At 43.1% G+C, this 18,218-nt stretch overlaps 1 protein-coding gene across 1 annotated transcript; it reads left to right on the plus strand.

Moving 5' to 3' along the window:
* The first annotated feature begins 1,611 nt into the window (after nucleotides 1-1,611).
* Nucleotides 1,612-15,587, plus strand: PSMA3 (proteasome 20S subunit alpha 3). Its single transcript, XM_081194482.1, has 11 exons — nucleotides 1,612-1,771; nucleotides 6,408-6,490; nucleotides 8,571-8,694; nucleotides 8,998-9,099; nucleotides 9,241-9,314; nucleotides 10,894-10,969; nucleotides 11,327-11,392; nucleotides 11,766-11,812; nucleotides 12,570-12,637; nucleotides 13,138-13,202; nucleotides 15,413-15,587. The coding sequence occupies exons 1-11, from the start codon at nucleotides 1,751-1,753 to the stop codon at nucleotides 15,455-15,457; spliced, it is 771 nt and encodes a 256-aa protein (XP_081050608.1). The 5' UTR covers nucleotides 1,612-1,750; the 3' UTR covers nucleotides 15,458-15,587.
* The last annotated feature ends 2,631 nt before the right edge of the window (nucleotides 15,588-18,218 follow it).

Raw genomic sequence — 18,218 nt, forward strand, 5'->3', positions numbered from 1 at the left:
CCGTGGTGTGGGATTGATGGGAAGCATCAAGCTCATCCTTCCCATGTGCTGGAGTCACACTTTAAATATTCCCATCTCTGCTTCTCTTCGTCCAGCCAAGTGAATTTGCAACAGGCAGGAATTAATACAGTTCCATTTGCTTACTTGCCTTTCTAAAGGGCTGCCAGGCATATTTTGGTTTATGGCTTTGACCGGCTTTTTAGAGTGGCAGGCTGGGCACTAGATCACTCCATGGACAATTAGTTCTGTGGTTTTGTAGCTTTGGTTTTTGTTAGTTTTATTTTTGTCCATGTTTCAGTGGGTATTACATTAATTTCATTTCATAATATGCTCTGAGCTATGGACAACCGCCACAAAAATATTTTAAACCAGGGGTGGGGAACCTTTTCATCCTGTGAATTTGGCAAACTGCATTATTGGGGAAACTGACACAAAAAATAAAAGTAGCAATAGGCTAAAACAGGCTTCCTCAAACTTGGCCCTCCAGATGATTTTGGCCTACAACTCCCATGATCCCTTGCTAGCAGGACCAGTGGTCTGGGATGATGGGAATTGTAGTCTCAAAACATCTGGAGGGCCGAGGTTGAGGTAGAAGAAACACAGCATTTATGCCATTTGGTGTGCTTGCATTGATTATACAAATAATGAGGTATATTGAAGAACAGTACCCATCCTTTATAGCACAGTTTGGTGTGCATGAAGTATATATGTTACTTTCCCCTTCTCTCCCTATGAATTCCTATAAATTCAAATCGTTATCGATTCAAAACATATTTTACTTAATCTCTTTCACCCCATGTGCTTCTCTTTTAAGGTGGCAATCCTATGTAGGTTTACCTGGGAGTAGGAATAGTCATCAAGTTCTGTTTTATCAGAATATATGGCAGATCAACACGGCTACCTATCTGTTTTATCAGAGAGATTCTCAGTAGCAAGAACAGCTTTCTTGGGGGGAGACCTATTGCAATGCCTGTCATTTAAAAACAAAGCATGCTTTTCCTCATTCTTTAGGCTAAACTGAAAAATTGTGCAGAAATAACTCGTGAACTGATTAAGGTGCTCTGCAATCAGTTTCGGGTTATAATGAGCCGAGTGCATTTACAACACATCCTTGGATGGATGAATCCGAGCTGTAGAAACAGATGCCGTCCCCAGGTGTTTGTGTGATTCCAACAGTTTGACTCTTCTTTTAACTCTTGAGAGAAGAAACGATTCGTTTTGCTCAAGGGGTGTTATTTTGCATGCATTTTTTTTGTAGATAAACTAACAAGGCACCACAAAAGGGGAAAAAAACAATTGCGCCCAACGTGGGGCTCGAACCCACGACCCTGGGATTAAGAGTCCCATGCTCTACCGACTGAGCTAGCCGGGCACTACGTAAAGCTGCTTCCCAGAAGGGTTGTTGGTCTACTTAAGCTACGCGTGCGTGCTCCATCTGTTTCTCCCCCGACTCTGACGAGCGTGCGCGCGCACTCCGCCCTTTCCTGCAGTGACTCGGCGGTCTCTACACGAGCGCGCACGCAAGGCGTTCGTGGCTCCGCCCTCCAGCCGCAAAACACCAGCGCGAAAGGCCGTTGGCCAGGAGCGCGGAGTGCCCGTCCAATGGGCGGGCGCGTTGTTGAGCGGTGCGTGAGAAGCGCGAGCGGGTGGCTGCCTGAGGGGGTCTGGGGAGGCGAAGGGGAAAGGCAAGCAGGCCGGCTGGTGAGGAGGCGGAGGGAACGGTTGTTTCGGCTTTCAGCTCTCCGCCGCCATGAGTTCCATCGGCACCGGGGTGAGTGGCCCCTGAGGAGAAAGGGAAGCGGCGGCGGCGGGGCAGCGCTGTCTCTGGGCGAAGCCCCTGAGGGGAAAGGGGGGCTCGGAATGCGGGCGAGGCAGGAAGAAAGGGCGGCCTTCTTTCCCCTCAGAGGACTCTGTCGCGGAAGGGGGTCTGCGAGGAGAGGCGTGTGACGTCACAGACACGCGCGGGGTGGGGGGGGAGGAGTGTGCTACTGCTGCTGAGTCACTTGGGGAAACCGAAAGCAAAAGGCCTTTTGGGGAGAAGCTGGGAGAGGAGGGGAGACGTGGAACGTGATTAAAAGATCCTTTAAATCAAGGGTCAGAAAACTTTTTCAGCAGGAGGCCGGTCCACTGTCCCTCAGACCTTGGGGGGGCAGACTATATTTTTTGGGGGGGAAATATGAAAGAATTCCGGTGCCCCACAAATAACCCAGAGATGCATTTTAAATAAAAGCACACATTCTACTCAAGTAACAGCACACTGATTCCTGGACCGTGCACAGGCCGGATTGAGAAGACGATTGGGCTGCATCCAGCCCCCAGGTCTTAGTTTGCCAAGGTAAAGGGACCCCTGACCATTAGGTGCAGTTGCGGATGACACTGGGGTTGCAGCACTCATTTGACTTTATTGGCTGAGGGAGCCGGCGTACAGCTTCCGGGTCATGTGGCCAGCAGGCGAACCAGAGCAGCGCATGGAAACGCCGTTTACCTTCCCGCTGGAGCGGTACCTGTTTATCTACTTACACTTTGATGTGCTTTCGAACTGCTAGGTTGGCAGGAGCAGGGACCGAACGATGGGAGCTCATCCCATCGCGGGGATTCGAACCGCCGACCATACGATCGGCAAGTCCTAGGCACTGCGGCTTTACCCACAGCACCACCCGCGTCCCTGCAACCTGCTCCATACACAATGTCATATTGTTTTATGGATTATAAATGTTTATATAATAGGGCTTAACACTATAATTGTGATGTTTAGCCTATTTCTTAGTTGCTGCTTTGCTAAGTGTTTTATAATTTGTGATTGTTTTATTGATGTTTCATTTATTATTTCATGATTTATGCTGTGCTTGTGATGTTTTGTTATGTTGTTGCGGCTTGTTTGTAAGCCGCTTTGGGATTCATGTCTTCAGAAAGAGGCGTAGAAATATAATCAAACTTGTATACACGAGACCTTGTGTGGAGTAATTAAAATTACTATTGTCATCAGCAATTTATAAACTGCTTAATCACAAATGTCTCTAAATGGTGTACCAAAAAAAACCCTCAATGAACATAAAAATCAGAAGTCAGGTAAAACTTCCCTGCCCTGGATTATTATTATTTTTAATTTAAGTATTTGGGAAGTTCAACAGGGAGGGGGCGTTTGTCTGACACCAACCAGGAGCCTTAAAGTGCCCATTTGATTGTTTCCTGGCAAGCCAGGTGCCTTTTAAGTTCCGATTGGGCACCTCAAAGTACAACCTGATCCCTGCAGAAAATGCAGGTTGCAAATGGCAACTTCAGCTATAACACCTGGTCACATTGGAAGAGTTCCAAATCAAGGGTCCTGGAGTGCAGTCTATTATCCTGGCCAAAAGCAGGGGTTGCCTTTGGTGCTGATCAGTGCTGACAACCCTTACCTGGAATAGTTTTAAGAATAGGAAAGTAGATGGCTAACCTATTAAGTATATTTATGTATTTTATATAATGTTAAAGGATCATTAAGGATCTGGCTTTCTTGAAGTGGGTGGAAACGTACCAAACTGTGGGGTGGTCTACACATGGGTTGTTTGGAGGGAGTGGGTGGCGCTGTGGTTTAAACCACTGAGCTTCTTAGTGAGCTCCTTCGCTCTGCCCCAGCTCATGCCAACCTAGCAGTTTGAAAGCATACCTGTGCAAGTAGATTAATATGTACTGCTGCAGTGGGAAGGTAAATTGTGTTTTTGTGCGCTCTGGCACTAAGATTTGTTTGGCCTCCCCACCCCATTGAGCTATAAAGTCATGAGGACCAATCTATGTTATGGTGTGATGTGCAAACTCTGCCACTGTCTCAAACTTTAAGCAAGCTTTCATTAGAACAGACATTGTCTACTTCTGCAAACTTCAATGTTTAGCACTGCAATCCTTTCTGAGAAGCTTGTACATTAGCTTTTAGGCTGGGCCTATGGACTTAAGAAAAAAAAAATATATGAATTAACATCCACACCTGTCAGAGCTGCTTCCAGATCCTAGCTCACAGAGGATCACGCTAGCCAGCGTTCACTTTATAAAAGTCTTTATTGAGTTACAGTTTCCATTCTCAAGCTGCTGCGTGCAGCTCTACGTCTTATGGGTTAGACTGGCGAAGCTCCGTCTGAGTCTCCGCCCCCTGTGCACCAGCTTACTAACCTAGCCTTATTCCACCTCTTTCGCCTGACCGTTCTTCTCTGGGTCCCTCTGCCCCCCGTGGTCTCTTCCTTCCGGGATTCTTCTGACGCGGACCCCCCGGACCCTCCTGTCTCCTTGCGCCGGGCTTTAGGACCTGGCTCCCTTTCCGGGCTGCTTACTGCGCCACCTTCCTGTGCATTTGAACTTGGCGCGCGCGCCCAACCTTCCACTTTCCTCCTGACTGTTTCTTCGCTCTCCGATGGAGGTGTGGCCACTCCTGACTCATGCCCTCCCTCCTGTTGCGAGCTGCCAGCGCTTGATACCTGGCGCCCTTCTTCTCCCCTGCTCTCTGTTGGTGACGCTGGTCCCGATCTCCAACTGCTCCCCTCTGAGCCCCCTCTGGACCCTTCTTCCTGGGGTGTCCCCCTAGGCTCCCCCCTTGCTCTGGCCACTGGTGCTCCTTTCTGTGAATCTTCTGATTCACTGGAAAGACTCGGAGATCTCGGGTCATCGTCATCACTCATCTTTTCTTCTGCCTCCTCCCCCTCGCTCTCTGTTTCCTCCCTTGCCCTCGCCTCTGCTCCTGAACCCCTGACAACACCCAACACCTGAAATAATGACCTGGATATTCCATTGTATAATGTGTGAAATGGTCATATAAGATGAAAAGTTGAAATGGAAGAAAGTCACTGCAGTTCTTGGTTGGCCAGGAGAGGTAGCTGTTGACTCGTCCAAGTCACTATGAAGTTTCTACACCTGGTACCAAGAACCAAATTAGCTCCACAGAAGAAAAAGAGAATGGAGCTCACAAAGGCAACAATACATGCATATTATAAATATAATTAATTAAAACAAAATGCATTTATTTCCAAATACCAAAACCCAGGAGGCAGCCTTACTCACCTAAAAACCCTGTGTTCGTATGCATTGTGGCATAAACTATAGCATAGGCTATAGTTGGTAAAACGTTGGTGGTCTGTTATCATGCTTGCAGAAGACAGGTGAACAGACAATATATTTATTTTGTCACCCAATAATTGATAGGTCTCAAACAAAGGAGGAATAAACACGCTCCAAACAAATGCCTGATTTCTGTACTATACTGTGAAGTGTCTAAGATGACAACTGAAGTCATTGCCTCTGTAATTCTCTAAGACTGAAATTAGGCCTTCATGTTACTTGGGCTGCAGCAGAAAACAGCAGCCCCATACTGCCTGTTTTTCTTCCCTGTAATGTCAGATGCAGACTTGTGTTATTGCACTGCAAGTTTTCCTACCTTCACTTTGCTTCAGAAACTTACTTTTGTGGTGAAGGGGTTCTTGAAGCATGAGGTGATGCAAACTGTCCAGTGTGACTAGATGTTACTGTGGAACAGCTTTTTGGTCTTCCCTGTCTGTTCTGGAAGGCTGTTGGTTTATAGTACAGTGTGGATTGTTTTAATAAAATCAACGTAGTTTATAAATGAGAACATGAGAAGACACAACTTAAATCATTTTTTTGAATTGGCATTTTCAGATATTTCCTAAATATAAAAAGTATGTAATGAATTGCTTGAATCGTATATTGTTCCATTTCTAAGGGTATGTTCGTATATATATATAGAGAGAGAGCGCTTTGCAATTTCAGAAAATATTGCACGGTATGTGCACTTAATAATTATTGTTTGCTCTTAATTTATGTGAGAGTGACAACAAAAAAATAATTACACAAAACATGCGTTCTATTTTTATGTCAAACATGAATATTTATTTGGTTCAGTATGCATATATTTCAAACATCTTTTTCTTTCTCTTTCCATATAAGAGAGCCTACAAATGTTAAACTGATGGCCAGACCCAGCAATTATTAGCTACATAGGAGCTTAGTTCTCTAAGGCTGCAACCCTAATTTTGAACTGTGTGGGACTCAGTGCTCAGTAAATGTGCTTGGAATTAGAAGTTGGCTTTCTATAGGCCATTGCCCCCAGATTTTCAATTACTGGGCAGAATGATTTCTTCCATTATTGCATTTGTTTCATGTGTAAACCATAAAATACATAGTTTTAACTGATTTTTATTTTGTAGTCTATCGTAGTTAAGCGGTATATATGTTGTTTAAATTAAATAAAACAAATATTCATAGTTTGAGAAATGTGCAAATTTAGAGATTGTTTTTATAGTAGGAGAGCAACACACCTTATTTATACAGCGGGGTACGCAGTGAAATTGACTAAGGAATCCCAGTTCCACTGCCTCTTGCTGTTCTTTGAAAAAAAGCTACAAATGTGTGCTTCTCTTTTGCAGTATGACTTGTCGGCATCTACATTTTCTCCAGATGGCAGAGTGTTTCAAGTAGAATATGCTATGAAAGCTGTGGAGAACAGCAGGTAAGAGTAAGAAATGTTTTTTATTTATTTATTTATTTATTTAACCCTTTTTAAAATGACCAAAACCCTGATATACAATTTAATGTTAAAAAGAACACTTTTGCAGCGACTAAACAGTAGAATTTACAAATGAAATTGCTTGCCATACCGCTAGACAATATACCCCAGTATAGCCTCTTTTGACTGGCAGTGAATTCTCTTTAGTGGGTTGGGAAGTTTCCAGTTCACAGGCCTAATAAGGCCTGGCATGTGGTCCCTGAGACAATCTTCCACAAATAGTGACCCTCTGCTATCATGTATGATGGGTATAAGCAGGTAAGAACACAGATCCAAGGCAATAATTGGCTGAAAATGAGTGCTATTTGTGCAAGCCCTGCTTTGTTCGCAACACATTTTGAACCTTAACTGCACCCACAAATGAACTTCAGAAGGGCTTGCTGCAGCAGCTGATTGGCAATTACACTGAGCGCCTCTGAAGTTGTCATCGTGACATTACTCTGACATGTGATTGATAGGTCAAAGTTGATCTACGGGGCGTGCAGTAATGAAGGATCCAGCCCACTAGCCATGTACACTTCCCCACACCTGGTTGTATAGCGTCAGTCAAAGATATTTTCTATTACATACTGCTACCTGGTTCTGCATGCAAAGTATGGGTTTCTCCACAGAACTGCAGGTCCTTTTATTTGCCCAAGAGGCTCAGTGGTTTCGACCACAGCGCCACCTGTGTCCCCCATAGTCGCCTTTAACTGGACTACACCATCCAGTGGTTTTTTACCTATCTTTATCTGCTTTTATTTGTATGTGTTCTGACCTCTTGAATTCTGTGAAATCATTCTTGTACCTTGCTTACATGGGATTAAGTCCCATTTGGAAGTGAAGTTGGGTTTTAGCCTTACAGCCTGCCATTATGCATTTTTACTCAGAGGTAAGTCACAGTGTGAAGCCTCTGTTTTCATTACAATCAACCAATGTTTTGCTCTGAACCTCTGTGGGAACAGGATTGCTGCTTTTTCATTGTTCCACCTTGGCAGATACATGATGTGATAGCAGCTAGTCAAACTAATTTCAGTCGAACCTACTTTCATCTAAAGCCCAGTCTGTGCATGTTTCCTCAGAGATACTTACTCACATGGAAGTGTGTCTAGGACTGCAGCTGACAGCTATCAAATTCATTTGGTTCGATGATTTTTTTAAAAGTTGCATGGTGGTGTAAAACTTTAGCTTTAAAAAGTTTGGATATTGCTGAAGTCAGTGTATACACATATGATTTTCTTAGGAAATCGGTGTCTGTGAAATGTATTGTTTCATTCAGGCTATATTTTCATGCCATAAGGAGAAAGCTTTTTTAAAACAGTGCAGTGAGGTTGCACATAGTAGGCAAGCTAACACATGCTGCATTGGCGGTTCAAAATGTTAGTGCTATACAGTACTAAGTTGAAGTTCTGTCAAAATGGATAGGATTCAAGTAATGTGTCCCATCAGTGGAAGCCCTGCTCCAGGACTTCAACTTGTTTAACCAGGACTTCCCTCTTTCCTCTGCTTGTGCCCCCACCCTATTAGCTCTGTGGGAGTTGTTGGACCCCCCAGAACAGTGAGGGGGGTTAATGAGAGGGTTGGGTGTTCTGACTGGAAAGTCAACGTGTGTGACCTAACAGAACAATTGCCTTAGCTTGATGTTGAATTTCTCCCACAGTACATGTGTATGTTTTCTCGACTGTATTTCATAGTAGTAGCTTTTTATCTTGATCCAGTACTGTCCTAAAAAGATGAAAATTTGAATAAATATTAAAACCGTAATATTTTAGTTCCAAAGCCATATAATACACGTTGTGGTTCTCTTATAAGTGTCGTGTGCAGCCCTTTCCTGAACTGCCCTAGTTTTCATCAGTTGCAGATACTGTTTATTATAGTTTAGTCATGTTGTTTGTTTTTTAAATTAATTAGGTTGGTTTTTATTGATGCTTTTTAAAGAACTGTTAACCTGTTTTTCCTTGAGCACCTTCTGATTGAAAATGCGACTGAAATTCCTAGCAAGAAATACTTTTAACTGATTACTGTATCGTAACTTTTTTTCCAGTACAGCAATTGGGATACGGTGTAAAGATGGTGTAGTCTTTGGAGTCGAAAAATTAGTTCTGTCCAAACTGTACGAAGAAGGATCCAACAAACGCCTCTTTAATGTCGATCGACATGTTGGAATGGTGAGTTGGTCCTCAGTATCTTAGAGCATTCATTGCCATTTAGCATGTGCTGAGGCTTATCCCCCTTGTCAAATGGCCTCTTGGATAAGCCACTGGTAACTTACAGCTTGTAACCAGGAAGGAAAGCTGGAGGCGTCAACTTGCAAGGGTGGAAATGCTAGTTTGACCAGTTCTGGAAACATGTGCCTGGCAATCATGTGTCCGTTGTAAAGGATAATGCCAGAGAGATACACAGGGAGTGTGGTATGTTGACTCAAATTTCTGTTTTGATTTTTGTTGTAAGATGGCTGATGTTTATTTCAGGCAGTCGCAGGACTCCTGGCTGATGCCCGTTCTTTGGCTGACATAGCAAGGGAAGAAGCTTCTAACTTCAGATCCAACTATGGTTATAATATTCCATTGAAAGTAAGGAGCTTTGCTTCTTTTTGCTTCTATCCGTATGCAACTTATGAAAAGCACAGCATGCTTCAGATGCTTTGCAGGAAACTTATTTAAAAATATTTTCAGTGCTCTTACCATTCTTCTTTCTTTCCTCCTCCCCAACAGCATCTTGCAGACAGAGTGGCTATGTATGTACATGCCTATACTCTGTACAGTGCTGTCAGACCTTTTGGTTGCAGGTAAGAGCTTTTATTCATTTATACTGCAATTCACAACACACTTGCCAACCAGAGTTCAGACCAAATAGTAACTTAAAATGTGTGTTTGTATATGAGAAAAATACATTTGTAAAACACAATTTAAAAGCCTTTATCTCTGAGCGCTAAATGCACAATCAAGTGAAGATGCTCTGCTGGATTCTTGCAAGTTTCAGAAGGCAAGATCTCCAGATCTAAGGAATGCACTCTTGCTGCTTGAACTTGGAAATCTGGATTGCTTCCTTAACACAACCTCTTAAAAAATCCACCAAGACTGCTTAAGAGTGAAAAAGAAAAGGAAGGCATCAGCCAAAAGGGGAGGGGCAAGGAGGGAGGCAGGAAAAACACAACCTGGTGCTAGATGGAGAGTTTAGCCAGGCATGTTTTGACAGAGTCCTTCCTCAAGGGGAAATAATTAAGTTCTGCTTTCAAAAAGGTGCGTCCTCTGGGTTCTGTTGGATTATATTCAAAATGTGTCGCGGTGTGTTTTATCCAAATTCTTTCCTATCAGCATTACTAAGAATATTCAATGGCTTGGATCCAGACCTGCTGTTCCACTCTTTCTGTTTGTGTGTATTGGATCCAACTGAAACTGCTCCTCTTTTGAAGCATCTCTGAAAGTCTCTTGGCTGAAGAGTGGGGTTTTTTTAAAGGCTTTAAAAATGAGTTCTGCCCAGTTTCTTCTCTCACATTATTTTTGAGGGCTTGCCAACCTTCCAGAGCAGACTTTTGGAGGCAGCGAGGGACTGCATGGTGAGAGGAATTTTCAGGAAATGCCTGTCTTTCCTCTGCCCAAGGGAGCATCCAGTTAGCAGAGTTCCACTCCATGCAATTCTGGATCCAAGTCCAACCCAATATACCCACAGTTCACTAGTAAGAATAGGTTAAATCCTATTCTCTCCTCAGTATGTGACCTAGAAATATATGCATACCTTATTTAAATCAGCATAATAAAAAGGGTTGCCCTTATAATTTCTGATTTGGAATAACAAATATTGGACATCTTAACCTTTCTATTAAAATTATGGGTATGCTAGAAGCTAAAAAAATATTGGGAATCTTAACAAGTATCCATGGGTCAGCAAAACATACGTTAAGAACATCCCACGTTCTTAGGCAACCATTCTCAGCTTGACATAGTCCACATGTAATAATTTGGGAAGATATTTATTTGTGCTGTTCCACCACGAACAGAGCTTTTCCAGTAAGTGTTATCTGAGTGAAGAGAAGTGTGGCAGAACTATATTTACCATTTGGCAAGGTGATGCCTATGGTAGGCAAGTTATAGTAGTTAAATATGAACCCAATGGTACATTACAAAATAGGGCGGCAAAAAATAGGGAAACAAAAGTTTCCCATCCCAATAGAAACTTCTCTATGTTAGTCATGGGCTGTGGCTTGTGCAGCTGATTTCAGTGAAACTTTCCCAAATTGCTTACTTGGAAGTAGGCTTCATTGAGCTCAGTGATACTTTCTGTTAAGTGTTTGTAGGATTGCAGACCTTTTGTCATTTATTCTCTGTCTGGCAGTTCCTCTTCAACAACATCTTTTACATTTTCAGCTTCATGTTGGGTTCCTATGATGGTGATGATGAAGGTGCTCAGCTATACATGATAGACCCATCAGGCGTTTCATACGTGAGTTAAATCTTCATAGGTGGGGAACAGTTAGTAGATAGGCAGTTGTGAGACTCTTGCTTATCCACTGAAGTCCTTTAGCTTAAAGTGATTGGGGCAGCGGGGAGCAGCTGGCAGTTGGTTTTGGGCTGCTTACTGATCCCTAGTCCAGAAGATCACCAGATCTCCAGTATACTTGTGCAGGTCTCTGGAATGGGACTGACACAGTATGAACTTCGTCTGAATTAAGGTTAGGACTGCACTTCTGTTTGATAAGGCACATGCATGCATTTGTTTGTGACATTACAACACTGTGTAAAACGTTTGCAATAATTACAGATATTGTTTGGTTTAAAGTTGTTCCTGTTGCATTTACAGGGTTATTGGGGATGTGCCATTGGAAAAGCAAGACAAGCTGCAAAGACAGAGATTGAAAAGCTCCAGGTAAGGCATTGCCTTGTGACTTGGCTTCTAAGCAAACATCCCAGGTGTCTCTGAAACATTTTTTCCACAGGGCAGGAATTTTCTGGGTTTATTAATCCAGGTATCTAGAAGTGTTGCCTTCTCAGTAAAATACTGGACTGTTGTCACCAGTTCAAACTTGACCTTCCAAGAGCTTTGTGAATAACAAGGATGTGTGTAGATATAATCTTGGTTCTTCAGGAATTAGATTGGTGCAGAAATGAGCTTCCTGAGAATCTAGACAGAATTTATTTCACACTTAACTATGGTGCATTGGGTTTGTGAGCTTTATTTGAGAACACAGTAAACACAATAGTATGTGATTAAAATGCTCACTGTATTTGTATATCCACAGATGAAAGATATGACTTGCCGTGATGTTGTTAAAGAAGTTGCAAAAATGTAAGTTTCTTACAATGTTGGTTTGGGTTGATTCACTGGGGCAGTTCTTACATTGAATTGTCTTTGGATGATGGGCTGGGATCTAGCAGTTCAGATAAAATGGACTTTCTGTTTACATCCATATTATGACCCTATTTGATTTCAAACTACTTTAAAGCTATGCATTTCATACTCATAATTTCATATTTTTGTGTGAAAGTCTACATAGCTAAGGGATGAATTATTTAGATGTTGAAATTTTGAGTGAACTTTCTATTTGGAGGGTGGATTCAACTTTTGATAGGTGATTGATTTCACATGTAATGCTAAACCAAAAATCCTGGCTTATTGCTTCACTCCTCCCTTGCTGAAAGCTCCCATCTAATCCTGACTTGTTTACAAGCCATGGGAAGCTATGTTTCAGGTGCTGAATCCTGGCTTATTTTACAGCTTGTGCAAAGGGAGGTATGAAGAGGCAATTGTGTACAGCTTTCTTTACACACTAACATCAAATTAAATCATGCCAAATAATTTTAAAAGAGGACCCTTTTAGAAGCATTTTATCTCCAGTAAGTAACAGAGGAGCCAGAGTTTTCATGTGATTTTTAGGAGTCCTGAAATTGTGACGTGCATGTTTCTGAGTATATGCTCTCTTCTGAATGTATGTAAAAACTGTTTACTATTTTGCTCCTCCTGTCCCAAAGCTGTAAGTGGGTTCCTACTATACTTCTTGATAGATACTTGGAATAACTACTTTTTCTGTGTTTATTTTTTCTAGAATCTACATAGTCCATGATGAAGTAAAAGACAAAGCTTTTGAACTTGAACTCAGTTGGGTTGGAGAAAGTAATGTATCGTTCAAATCTTCTCTTCCTTCATTACTGTTTGCTGCTTTATGAAAATAGTTAATTTTGTAACTTGCTGTGATTTATCCTTAATTAACAGCATATCTAAAACAAAGAACCTGTGTCCCTCCAGATGCTGCCAGCCTCCAACTCACATCATCCCTGACTATTGGCAGGGGTTGTTGGAGGCCAGCAACATCTTTCAGCTCTCTGGTTCCCCACCCTTGACTTAAAATTGAAGACATGTGCCCTTGTATGGGGGGGGGTACATACTCTAAATACCATGGCTGTATACAACAAGTCTGCTCAGGAGTAGATCCATTGAAATCAGAAGCTGTGACTTAAGTCTGTCTACTGTATGACTATAGCCCATACTGTTTTTCAGAAAACAGTACCACAAAATGAGTTTGTGGCACATTTGTATATGACGTTGCCTTTGCTTCAAACTTAGAAGATAGGTTTGCATTCTAAAAAAATAAAAATTTTCTCTTTAATTCATAGTAACCAAGGGAAAACATGAAATTGTCCCAAAAGACATTAAGGAAGAAGCAGAGAAATACGCTAAGGTAAGTGCTAGAACTTCACTGTCTGTTGTACATAGGAAGCTGCATTAGACATCATACATTGGTACATCTTGCTCAGTAGTCTATTCCAGCTGGCAGTAGCTGTCCAGTTTTCAGGCGGGGAATAATAATAATAATAATAATAATAATAATAATAATAATTAATTATTTATACCCCGCCCATCTGGCTGGGCTTCCCCAGCCACTCTGGGCGGCTTCCAAAAGAATATTAAAATACTATAATACATCAAACATTAAAAGCTTCCCGAAACAGGGCTGCCTTCAGATGTCTTCTAAAAGCCTGGTAGTTGTTGTTCTCTTTGACATCTGGTGGGAGGGCGTTCCACAGGGCGGGCCCCACTACTGAGAAGGCCCTCTGCCTGGTTCCCTGTAACTTGGCTTCTCGCAGTGAGGGAACCGCCAGAAGGCCCTCGGTGCTGGACCTCAGCGTCTGGGCAGAACGATGGGGGTGGAGACGCTCCTTCAGATATACTGGACCAAGGCCATTTAGGGCTTTAAAGGTCAGCACCAACACTTTGAATTGTGCTCGGAAACGTACTGGGAGCCAATGTAGGTCTTTCAAGACCGGTGTTATGTGGTCTCTGCGGCCGCTCCCAGTCACCAGTCTAGCTGCCGCGTTCTGGATTAGTTGTAGTTTCCGGGTCACCTTCAAAGGTAGCCCCACGTAGAGCGCATTGCAGTAATCCAAGCGGGAGATAACCAGAGCATGCACTACTCTGGCGAGGCAGTCCGCAGGCAGATAGGGTCTCAGCCTGCGTACCAGATGGAGCTGGTAAACAGCTGCCCTGGATACAGATTTGACCTGTGCCTCCATGGACAGCTGTGAGTCCAAAATGACTCCCAGGCTGCGCACCTGGTCCTTCAGGGGCACAGTTACCCCATTCAGGACCAGGGAATCCTCCACACCTGCCCGCCTCCTGTCCCCCAGAAACAGTACTTCTGTCTTGTCAGGATTCAACCCCAATCTGTTAGCCGCCATCCAACCTCCAACCGCCTCCAGGCACTCACACAGGACCTTCACTGCCTTCACTGGTTCTGATTTGAAAGGGAGGTAGAGCTGGGTATCATCCGCATACTGATGAACACCCAGCCCAAATCCCCTGATGATCTCTCCCAGCGGCTTCATGTAGATGTTGAAAAGCATGGGGGAGAGGACAGAACCCTGAGGCACCCCACAAGTGAGGGCCCAGGGGTCTGAGCACTCATCCCCCACCACCACTTTCTGAACACGGCCCAGGAGGAAGGAGCGGAACCACTGTATAACAGTGCCCCCAGCTCCCAGCCCCTCAAGACGGTCCAGAAGGATGTTATGGTCGATGGTATCAAACGCCGCTGAGAGATCCAGCAGAACTAGGAAACAGCTCTCACCTTTGTCCCTAGCCCGCCGGAGATCATCAACCAGTGCGACCAAGGCAGTTTCAGTCCCATGATGAGGCCTGAATCCCGACTGGAAGGGATCCAAATGGTCCGCTTCTTCCAGGCGTGCCTGGAGTTGTTCAGCAACCACTCGCTCAATCACCTTGCCCAAGAATGGAAGATTTGAGACTGGGCGATAGTTGGCTATTGTGGCCGCATCTAAAGATGGTTTTTTAAGAAGCGGTTTAATAACCACCTCTTTCAGCGAGTCTGGGAAGGCTCCCTCACGTAGGGAAGCATTCACCACCCCACGAAGCCCATCGCCCAGTCCTTCCCGGCTTTTATAAGCCACGATGGGCAAGGATCAAGGAGACAAGTGGTTGGTTTCACTCGTCCAAGCAGCCTGTCCACATCCTCGGGGGTAACAGATTGGAATTGATCCCACACAACTTGACTAGACAGGACTCTTGCACTCTCCCGCCCCGGCCCTGCTCCCACGGTGGAGTCTACTGGAGGTGCCAGGGATTGAAATGGGGACCTTCTGCTTACATTCCTGGGAGGAAAACATCTCTTCCAATTCCTCTTAAGTAATTTTGGTTTACAAAAGATAATCTGGTCCATAAATCTTAAAGTACCAGTTACCTTTAAGTGGAGAAGTGATGATGCAGGCTGCTGTAGAATTTGTGTGCTTTTATGTAAAGTAGGTATAAAATGTCAGCTATTTAATTCCACAAATTGTGAGCACAGCTAGATTCCTGGTGTATGTATAACATGTGGGATACGGTCTGTTAGCACGGAAGCAGTAGGGCCTGATCTTTTTTCTTTTATTTCTACAGGAATCTCTGAAAGAAGAAGATGAATCAGATGATGAAAATATGTAACACATTGTTACTTTAAAACAAATGTTTTAATCTGTACTACAGGCCTGTGTATGTATTTGCCATGATGTATGTGCTGGAAGACTATTTTGAGTGACCAACTTGCACTAAAAATTTTTCCAATTACTGTTTATATTTGAGTATCAATTATTTGTTCGAAGGCTAGGACAGGGTAACTGTACAATGAGAGCAAGGGCTTGATGGAGAAACGTAATGAAAGTAGGAAGATATACCTGGCTAGGAGCCAAAGAAACTTAGTGCGCTGATGAGGACTTGCAGTTTGTCTTGAAATGCCACAATTGTCTTTTCCCTCCTCAGTGCTACATAGCAAACCCTTTTGAAATTTCTAAAAGCAAATTGGTTGTTGCGTGGGTGGTGGTGTGGAGAAAGTATGTTGTTGAAGGAAAAAAGTTTAAAATCACATTGAGCACCCTGATGTAGCATGCTAGATTGCACCCACTACTAAGAGAACTACACTCCCCAGCCCTATTGAATCCAGGCCTTAAAGAAATGGTAAAAAACCTGCTCCCTCCTGTCAAAAGGTAGCAGCCCAGATTCCTGGTCATACAAAGAACATCGGCTGTATCCTACAACTGGACAAGTTTATTATTCAACCTCCCTACCTAGCAGTCCAGTTTTCCTGTTGTCTGGATTGGATTATAGTAAATATGATTACTGCTGCTGTGAGATTGCAAGTACTCATACAGTTTGTAAAAAGCTTGTATAAAGCATGAACAATATGTATCTGTCTGAAAAGCCACACTTGCTATATAGTAAGATGTCACACTCAAGCTTTATCTTTCCTCTTCCAATTCAGCCGGTGGGATGGCTTGAGGGCAAATAGTGAGCCTGAAGCTTGGTCATGCTTGAATAGAAGGGATCTGACTAATGCTGTTGGATATTGATTTGTGGCTTCATGTAACAGAGTGGTGGTTGTGAAAACATAACCTGAGCCCTAGTTGAAAGAAGAAAATTGTTGCAGTATTTTGTGTAGTGCTGTGCTTTAGTGTGGTGATCACTTTCAACTAATTTTTGCAGTGGCTGGAAAATGCTATGATTTTTACAGTGAGATTTTCACACCGGATTCTTAAGAGAAACCAGAACTTTGTGCTCAGATGAGATTGCTGTTGTTCAGAAGCTACTTAACTTTCCAATTTATTGCACTTGTTTAGATGGCAATGCTTACACAAGGATGCTTGTATGAAAAAAATAATTTTTTTACCCGAGAACCCTCCAGGGCAAATTTGGGAGAAGCCTAGCATTTCCTGTCCAGAAAGTTGTTTTCAGCCCATAGTCAGCACATTAAGCCACCATTTCACCCACTTACCTACTTTTGATTAGCATCTGCACAAAATACAAAAGCTTGCTTACTATTTTGTGACAATCTTGGCATTCATTAATATTTCAGATACTTGGCCAGTTGCTTACACTGACCATAGATGCAGGTGGTCCAGCAGCCAGCCACATGCCTTTGAGGCCATAAGTGGAGCATGGGATGCTAAGTATCTCCTCATGTTCTTCCATTTACTTTGTCTACAGTCAGAGCCAACTTGTGTACTCAGCTGCCGCTGTGAATAACAGGATTATTTTAACATTCCCCTCTCCCACAGCAGCTTTCTGCCACCATTTACACAAATCAGTACATGGACTGGAGCATTTCTTACATGATCCTGTTTAGTGTTGAATAATTTAGTACTGAAATTCTTGAATGATCACTAGTTTTGAAAGAGCTGCCAGTAGTGGGATATTTTTGCCTACTTTCCTACATCTATTGATAAAAAAGTAAGGTGAAAGGAAATATTTTCACAAATTAAGAGTTATCATACTTCTACTTATGAATTTATGGTAGAATAATGATTGCAGCTTCCTACTGGGAAGATGCTGAACCACACAATATTTATTGATAGTTCAGATGACCAGTGGCAGTGTCACTTGACTCATTACTACTTCCTGTTCCCTAAAAAAAAAGTTTCTCAGTGTATTTACAGTGCTGTACTTAAGACCATGTTTCCACTTTCTCATGTCAGTCATGGCATCCCCAAACCACAGCCCTGCTTACGTCATAAATTAGTGTGACTAAGCAGGAAGCAAACACATGCAAACCAGCACTGTGTGATTCACAGCACAAAGCACTTAAGGATAATTTGTACGTAATATGTTGTAAAGGAGAGGAGTTGCTAGGTGCAATCCAGCAGGTATGAGAAACCTCTTTACTAATGTAGGGCAAGCTTCTCCTACCTCTGTGAATGGGGAACCTTCACCCCAAGAGCCCACATTCACTCAAGTGCAGGAGTCACATGCCGGTAGTAGAGGTCAGCAGTAAAATAGTTGCAGCAATAGATGGGACTCTTAATTTTGTAGAGTAGACTATATTCTTCAGATTTACACACAGCCAGACAATAAGCGGCATCAGCACAATTCAGTGATACCTTCCAAACAGGCAAAAGCTGAGCAGGGCCAGTGAATGATGGTCTAGGCCAGCATTTCCCAAACTTTGGTCCCCAACTGGTTTTGGACTGCAACTCCCATCATCCCTAGCTTGCAGGACCAGTGGTCAGGGATGGGAACTGTAGTCCAAAAACAGCTGGAGACCCAAGGTCTCATTAAAAAAAAGGAGCCCTAATTCTCCTAAACTAAGAGGTGCAACTATTACCAATAGTGGCCCTTCAGCGAGTAAAACAGGCAAGACAGAACTCTCATTAGGACTTAAGATGCAATGCACAGGTTTTATATTGGGAGCCAGGGGTCTTCTACATGGCAGCAG

The sequence above is a fragment of the Podarcis bocagei genome (genome assembly GCF_964188305.1).
Source record: "Podarcis bocagei genome assembly, chromosome: 1".
Taxonomy (NCBI): Eukaryota; Metazoa; Chordata; class Lepidosauria; order Squamata; family Lacertidae; genus Podarcis; species Podarcis bocagei.

What these genes read in the sequence shown, in the direction of transcription:
- PSMA3 (XM_081194482.1), top strand. Translation starts at nt 1,751, where the DNA reads ATGAGTTCCATCGGCACCGGG. An exon ending in AAAGCTGTGGAGAACAGCAG is followed by an intron (nt 6,491 to 8,570) that starts GTAAGAGTAAGA and finishes CTTTTTTTCCAG; the next exon opens with TACAGCAATTGGGATACGGT. An exon ending in ACTCAGTTGGGTTGGAGAAA is followed by an intron (nt 12,638 to 13,137) that starts GTAATGTATCGT and finishes TTTAATTCATAG; the next exon opens with TAACCAAGGGAAAACATGAA.